The following is an 8,223-nucleotide window of genomic DNA, read 5'->3' on the forward strand; positions in this document are numbered from 1 at the left end:
ATGGAGAGAAGAAGGCAAGAGAGATGGGATCTCCAGTCTAGGTTGGGGAAAGCCTATGCTCACAGGAGGCAAGAAGAGATAGTGGAGCAGGTCCACTAAGAATGGGGCTAAGAATGAGGTGAATCCAAACAAGAAACTGCTCTGAATTTTGTTCCCTTCCCCCTTTGCATTCCACAAGTACAGTATTTTAATAAATATTGATATATCCACCTGGGAACTTTAAAAAAAGGTGGGAAATGGAATTGTGTGTATAAATATATGCATGCACTGGGGAAGTTTTATAGAGAGCTAGGTATAATGAATTTGCTTTACACAGAAGCTTTTATTAACACCAAGGGTAAGAGGTGAGTGGACCTCTGCGGGTGCTTGAAGTCACAATAACCTGCCCAGGCAATGCCTTCCCCCTCTTTTCCCCAACCACACACTCATACAGACATACACCCATACACCAATTATTTGTATATGAATATATTAAGATCTTAATATGCATGAATACAGTTCCAGCTCAACTGGAGTGGAGGTCTCTTCAACTGTTTGCTTTTAGTTCTTAAAGTTTATAAAGTTTATTTTTAATTGTATTTCTCTCTCTCTCTCTCTCTCTCTCTCTCTCTCTTTCTCTCTCTCTCTCTCTCTCTCTGTGTGTGTGTGTGTGTGTGTGTGTGTGTGTGTTTGTGTGTGTCCAGGTGTCGGTGGTGGTGCAGATGGGCATTAGGTCCCATTGTACTGAATTAAGGAGGTTGTGAGCCACTGATGTGGGTGTTGGGAACTGAACTCAGGTCCTCTGGAAGAGTAGAAGTGCTCTTAACTGCTGGGCTGTCTCTCTAGCTGCACTTTCATCCTCTTCTTAAATTTCTGGTGTCATGATGAAGAAATCATTCAGAAAAGTCAGTTAACATACAACAACATTTTATTGACCAGTTAGAGTGTGACTCATACAGACCAATGAAAACGTCTTAACCAAATATATCTTTGGGTGTGCATACTGAAGACACAGAGTGGGCCCAGCTCTGTGGTATGGATATATTTCCTGTCCTACAAAGTTTTCCATGACTGGTTCAGAGAAAAGAGAGCAATCTGTGATTATAATTAAGTCAATAATGCCACGCAAATTCTACGGACTAGACGAAGTACAAGGAGAGGTGCAGATTAACATTGTTGAACTAATAAACCTCCTAGATTACTTTTATGCCGTATGCCAGAGGGCCCTCAATGGAAAATCCTAGGTAGAAGGACACTCTCTCTATGTTCCTTCCTTTCCTGAGTGGGCCTGAATACACAGAAGTCACTGGTATTTTTATTGTTTCCTCTATTCCATATTCTAGTGAAATTAGCTTGCCTTCAGCCTGGCCATCAAGCAGGCGTAGGAGGTCCTTGACCTCTCTTTTTTCCCACACTACTCCACTCTGCCAGAAGGAATTTGAATCTTGCACTTCACTGAAGTAGCGCTCGATCTTAGCCTTGTGAACAAGACTGTTAAGACCCTTCTTCTGCCCCAGGTAGAAGAGCGTGCTTGGCTGTCTGGACCTGCACATGTGCTTGTACTGTCTCCTGAAGGATCGGTTCAACGATGAGACATACTTTTCTAATAATGTGGAATCTTGATCTAGCTCTTTGCTTTCTGGCCAGAATAGGAGGCAGGCCAGGAAATAAGGATCAGGATGGGGATGAGTTAGTCCCACAATCTGCAGGACCTCTCTCAGCTTCTTTTTCAGTGTGCTAAATGGCAAGATGTGCTTGGAAGTAGGCTTTAGACAATTGAGAATAATGTTGGCCAAAATGAAATTTTGTGTTTCCTTCGTCAGCGCCTTCGACACTTGGTTGTTCAGGATATGCTGTAATAGAAAGGTGTAGTATTTTACTACATTTTCTATGTTGTTAGCTTCTTTGTGGTTTGGATTAAGATATTCAAGGAGTCCTGAAAATGTATCTGCTCGCCAAGTTTTTATTTGCTTTCTACAGTTCTCCTCTTGGAGTAACAGATTTTCTTTGCCCTGTAGCAAGTTGAAGTTGGGATCCAAATGGCAGAAAAGTTCTGCATATTTCTTGAAATACTGGCTGACTTTCCTACTTAGGGAGAGTTCTGTCAATTCTTTCGGGGTATTTCTTGGTTTCAGAAGACCCATATAATCCAGAAAAAAGTCAAAGCATCTTTTCAAATCGGACTGTAAATTCTGTAGAAGGGATGCGAAGTTGTTGAGAGCAGCATAATATTCATCCTTAGAGTCTGCAGGGATGGTCCCCTTTCCAGATAAAAACTGTGCCATAGATTCTTTTGACATTTCATTTTCTTTATGGAAAGGGGGTGTGAGCTGAAGAAGCTGGATAGTATCAAGACCTACTTCTATTTCCCCAAAGAAGCCAGCTGTATTGTATGTCTCATATCTTCTTTGGGACTTCTGTGGTGACCAGACCTCGGTTTCACATTTACTATCAGTTTGTTCTTGAGACTCTTTGAAGGCTTTTAAAGCCTTTTCAGCAACTTCTAGGAGGTGTGTTAGATCATCCACACTAATACTTCTACATGTGTTATTTTTACCCAACCACTGTCTGATCTCACTTTTGTAGACTTGACCAAGTGTATCTGAAATGTAGGAATTCATAGGTGCCTTCTTTTTGGCCAGATTTGCCCAGACCAGAGCAGTGCTAAAGTTTTTCTCTTTAAGATAGAAGTGTCTTGCTAAAGCTTGACAAATGAATGCATTTTGTGGAAATCGATCACTTCCTGCAGTCAAGACATTTTCGGTTTGCTCATTCTGCAATTCTTCAATGAATGGGGAAAACAGTGTGTCTGTTTTGGCTCCATGCTCCTTGCGTTGTCTTGTAAGCAAGAGAGTCTGCACATCATGCTTAAATTTGTCTCTTCCTAGTCCATAATTATAGAATACATTCTCTTCTAGCATGTTCAGTGCAATCTGACACTTACCCATTCCGTAGCTCATTTCCAGTTCTTTTAAACAGTGGGTGGCAATTAGAGGGTGAATGATACGTATGCCAGCATACCTCCCATAATCTGAAACTTCTGTTCTTATTAGAAGTGTGGAATAGGTCCCCATGTTGTCTTCTACAGTTTCAGGTTTCCCATGTTTACTCTTGTCTTCTACAGTTTCGGGTCTCTTATCTTTAAGGGTGTAAGTGATTCCCAAAAATATTTCACACTGTGATACTGAAATGGTAGAGTCTATAACGTAAGAGTTGAGTAATGCCAGGTAAGAAATGAGCTGGGCTTTCTTACTGCGAGCATCCAGGTCCTTCAGTGTATTCTTCACTACATTCTTTATGTAAGTTGTGTCAAAATTGTCTTTCAATATCATGAAGGAATAAAAGTTTTCACAGTTCTTATACTCCTTTTCGATTTCCTGTAGTTTGGCCTCAAAGGCTCTCTTTTCTTTGGGAGAAAGTTGGTATTTTAGTGAAATGCTATCAGATAATTCTGCACTTTTATCTGGATTCTGAGATCTCATGCAGTTCAGGATTATTACCAATGTTCTTTCATATCGCACACCCCTTTCTGCTATAAAGACATTGATGGCACTCTGAAGAACATAGGTATTCTCTTGTTCTTCGAAATCATCTACAAGGAGAAGAACAGGAATGTAATCCTGGTGACTGGTAGCCTTGTAGCTGATCAACTTGCTTACTTGTTCTCCAATCTCTACAAAATCAGTTGCTTTGTTTTTCAAGACAGCACACCGGAACTTCTGCTTTAAGTCCCAGAGAACATGCATAGCTAACGTAGTACCTCCACAGCCTGGGTGATGATACAGGTTGATGACTTTGGCAAATACTGGTTTAGGAGAGTCTGCACACTGTTGTATTAAAGTTGTTAGCTCTTCAAAACTATCCCTTTTTACAAAAGCTGAAGAGTAGTTTTCAGAAGAAAAATAAAAGTTCCACCAGGATACTCTACCCCCCCGATAAAAGTGTTCTTCTTTCAATTTCTTAAAATCTAGGAATTTAGATTCATCTTTCTCTATATCTGTGTCTCTACACTCATTTTCACAGAGGATTTCCAGTGCACTCATGATATCTTCATCCATTTTCTCCAGAATAACTGAGGAGGAACCATAGGAGGGCAAAAATCTCCTTGAGGACTGAATCGCTGATTTCAGTTTGAGGATGGTATTGTTAACCACCTCTATGTTTAATGTGGAAATGCTATGTTCTACTAAATCACCTTTGATTTCCAGCCTTACTTGGAGTAGATCACTCCATTGTTGGTAGATATCTGAGTTTACACAGATACACAGCATATTGTCCATTCCATTGAAAACTTGATAGAAAGCACAGAAAGTCTCAATGAGTGGATCCTTTGGACTTTCTACGGGTGAAAGTAAGAGAAACACCACCAAAACTTTCCCTCTTATCATTATATTTTCATCTGTGAGAAATGAAATAAGTCTTCTAACTGCAAAAGCTCTATCTTTCTGCCACAAATGTGGCTCTAGAGGTTGACATGTAGGCAAGTCCACTCTGCCATTGCAGAAGATCCAGCTGGGCTGCTCATAAAGTTTCAGAGTAGAAATTTTCTCTGCTATGGTAGTGTTTTCCTCATACTGACTGGGTAAGTGAAGGTTTGCTACTCTGCTTTCTCTGTAAGCTTTGACTACTCCCTTGATATGAGAATAAGGATCAAAATCTAGCACAGCAAACAATTTAATTTCCTTTATGAAATCTAAGTGCTCTATTTGAGTTGGTGCACAGGTATTTGTTACAAGAATGTACCAGTCATAGTAAGATTTATCAAGTGAACCTTGGTGTCTGGTCAAAAGTTTAGACAGTTTTAGTCCTTCTCTGTCTTTTTTAGTTATGATCCTAAGTTCTTCCTCTTCAGCTGCTTTTCTAGATGCTATCCATGTCTTTAAATTATCCAGAAATTTTTTGAGCTCTTTATCCCGTTGGTTGGGATTGCCCAGGATATTCCTAGAGCTAGCTCCTTCTCTTACAAATAATGAAGTATTTTTGTTTTGTTTCCATGTTTTGCCTGTGTTACTTTGCATCATAATGTAGAAATACTTTTCTTGACATATAGAATGTTTAGGAATAACATCTACCTCAATGACAAATCTATTAGATTGTGTATTATTCTGTAAAAGAACTTCCACAAACCTTGGTTCCCGGATACATGCCCTGGCTTCATTGATTTCACTGTCTTGAAAATACTTTGTCATCATTATGTTGAAATGGTTAACAAAGACATCTTTACTGGTGACTTTCACACCAACAATTTCTCCATGTGGTGCGTCCTTTACTCCGAAATGGATAGTACCATTGGTGCGTGAATTCATACAAGCTGATGCAAATCGGAAAGTCTCATTACTAAATTTCATCTTTATGTCCTCTTCTGTGGCTGTCTCTGTGTTTGTTAAGGCTTTGAATTCATGAACTGGGTCGATGAGATTGAGTGGTCCTGTCTCAGCAACTCGGAGAACAGAATGCTCTATGTATTGTTTGGCATCATGGAAAGAATCAAAAGGGTACGGCATGCAAGACATCTGTTGTGGTTCGGGCTTGTTACCCTCCATGTCTTTAGTCACCACATCACCTAACATGTTTTCTTTCATAAGACTTAGCTTTTGTTCTTCATTCTGCCCTGTCTCCCTGAGATCAAAATCACTGTTGGATAAAACTGAGTCTTCTTCCTCATTGTTAGTCTTTTTTTGGTGGTCTCTAGTAGAGAGTTTTTTATTATTTAATTGTCTGGAATCTTGATTGTGACTTTCAGGGGAACTAGTTAGCTTGTTATATGCACGTTTTATCAGAAGTGCTGGACCCCATGGCAAGCCCCTTTCTCTGAGATCCTGTTCAGTTATTTCCTCCAGGACCTTCCCTGTTACCTCTTCATTGAACAGGATTTGAGCATATTTCTCATCAATGTTAAGGTCTTCAGTTATCCATTTTCTTACATGTTCTTTGGTCCAGTCCTTAATCCATTTAGGTTGAGTAACTTGTTCATTCATGTCCATGCTTCAAATTTATTCCCTGAAAAAAAGTAATATGACAATATTCTAGCATCACAGTTTATCATGGAAGTCACATAGGCAATTTCAGTTACAACCTCATACAAATTGTATAAAGATGAATGATATTTTTCAAGAATAACTTAAAACTACTTGGGAGTCATTCTCTAGTATATAGCCTTAAGTATTCTCCATTTTACAGGCAGTTGTAATTGTGATTCTTAATAAGTAGTAGCTGCTTGCCAGGTGATAAACTCTTTGTCTTTGATAAGGTTCCCATTTAGACTAATCTGCATGGAAGTTGGGATTTCATAACCTAAAACTAAAATCTTCAGTAGCAGAATTACTTTTTCATATTGTAATATTTTAGCTAAACATATTAGTTAAGTATAGAAAGAACATCCACAAAAATTAATATTCTTAAACTCGTCGGCAAATGGAATAATGACCTGAACAGGCCAAAGCAACTCTAAGCATAAATAACAATGTAGAGGTATCATAATCCCTGATCTCAAATTATACTGCAGAGCCATAGTGAAAAACCAACATGGATTTAGCACAGGAACAGACTCAGAGATTAGAGGATCCAGAAATAAATCCTAAAGCCATGGTAATCTAAATCTCTACCCAACTGTCAAAATCACACATTGAAACAAAATATAACCTTACTAACAATTGTCTCTGCAAAAACTGGATATTCAAATAAGGAAGAAAAAAAACTAGGTAAATATTTCTAAATCAGTATAAAATTCAATTTAAAATGGATCGAAAATCTTAATGAGACTTTTGTAAGTGATGGGTCAGCGGTAGATATATAGATCCTTGGTCCTCTCTTTTAAGTTCAATTTTACTTTAGGACACAGAAGGATCATAAGGCTACATTGAATAAATGTCATTTTTCTGATTTCCACATTTTTTCTCTTCTAGTTGTCTTAGTAAAGACAGGTGATAGGACCTGACTTTGGGCACAGACTTGTGATCCCCAATTTTGCTAGCAGGCATAAACAAAAGCTTTCTGAAAAAGAGTCTAGTAGCATAGAAAACAATCCTCAGACTTGACAGATGGGATGATATGAAATTTAAAATCTTCACAGTAAAGGAAAAAACTGCCAGAGGAAAGAGACAAACCTTTAGCAATCTAAACAATTCTGAAAGTACCAAAAGAAATAATACACTATATGAGCCAATAAACTGAATTAGACAGTTTTCAAAAAAAAAAAAAAAAAAAAAAAAAAAAAAAAGAAAGAAAGAAAGAAAGAAAGAAAGAAAGAAAGAAATAGAAATGGCCAAACATATTTGGAAAAAAAGTCAACATCTTTAGGTGTTGGGGAAGTGCAAATTGAAACGGCTTTGATATTCCAGCTCATTGCACTTAGAATGGCTACCACTGAGGAAACAAAGAACAAATGATATTGACCAGGGTGTAGAGAAAGAGGAACCTTCTTTTCTACTGGGGGGAATGGAAACTGTTATCCACTGTGGAAATCAGTCTGCCAAAAAAAAAAAAAAAAAAAAAAACTAAGAGTACAGTTGCCATGATAAATTCAATGGCCCCTAGGTACATAATCAAAGAACTCCAAGATTCACCACAGATGTGACATACTGGCACATCTTTCTTTATCGATTCCCTATAACAATAGCTAAGAAATGGATTCAGCCTACATGTATACCAACAGAGGAACAGATAAAAAAATGTAATGCACATATACAAATAAATTTCTTTTAGTGGTAATGACTAAAAATAATATTATATTTACAGGAAAATGGATGGAATTGTGAGTGGAGAAACCTAGGCACAGGAAGACAAATGCTACAAATTTTCTTTTATATGGGGAACTTAGAAATTAATTTTCATAAGGTGTGTGTGTGTGTGTGTAATTGTGTGTAATTGTGTGTCTGTGTGTTTGTGTGAAACTCAAAGAAAAACATGAGGGACTAGGAGGTCTTAAAAGAGAAAGGAAGAAGACAAAATATGGAGGTATAGAATGTATGTGACTTAACATTAGAAAGAGTGCTACCAGGGGGATTCATGAAAAGCAGCAGGAATGGAACAAGGAGGATCAGGGATGCTCCTGGGGAAGGAAAATCAACAAAGTATATGAAAAGGCTGTGATGAAACTCATTACTTCGTAGGCTGATTTAACAAGACTCTTTAGTGAGATTTAAGAAATGTGTTTAAATAATACTGGAAGTCCTGGCTGGAGCAATTAGACAGCAAAAGGAGATCAAGGGGATACAAATCGGAAAGGAAGAGATAAAAACATCA

General features: G+C 38.1%; 1 protein-coding gene across 1 annotated transcript; it reads right to left on the reverse strand.

Annotated features, from left to right (window-relative positions):
• Positions 1 to 889: 889 nt before the first annotated feature.
• On the reverse strand, positions 890 to 5,957 carry SAMD9L (sterile alpha motif domain containing 9 like; the record flags this gene model as incomplete). The annotated part of the gene is made up of 1 exon (XM_080936320.1): positions 890 to 5,957. The coding sequence occupies one exon, from the start codon at positions 5,955 to 5,957 to the stop codon at positions 1,173 to 1,175; it is 4,785 nt and encodes a 1,594-aa protein (XP_080792446.1). The 3' UTR covers positions 890 to 1,172.
• Between the last annotated feature and the right edge of the window lie 2,266 nt (positions 5,958 to 8,223).

This window comes from Micromys minutus (assembly GCF_963924665.1).
Source record: "Micromys minutus genome assembly, chromosome: 23".
NCBI classification, from domain to species: Eukaryota; Metazoa; Chordata; class Mammalia; order Rodentia; family Muridae; genus Micromys; species Micromys minutus.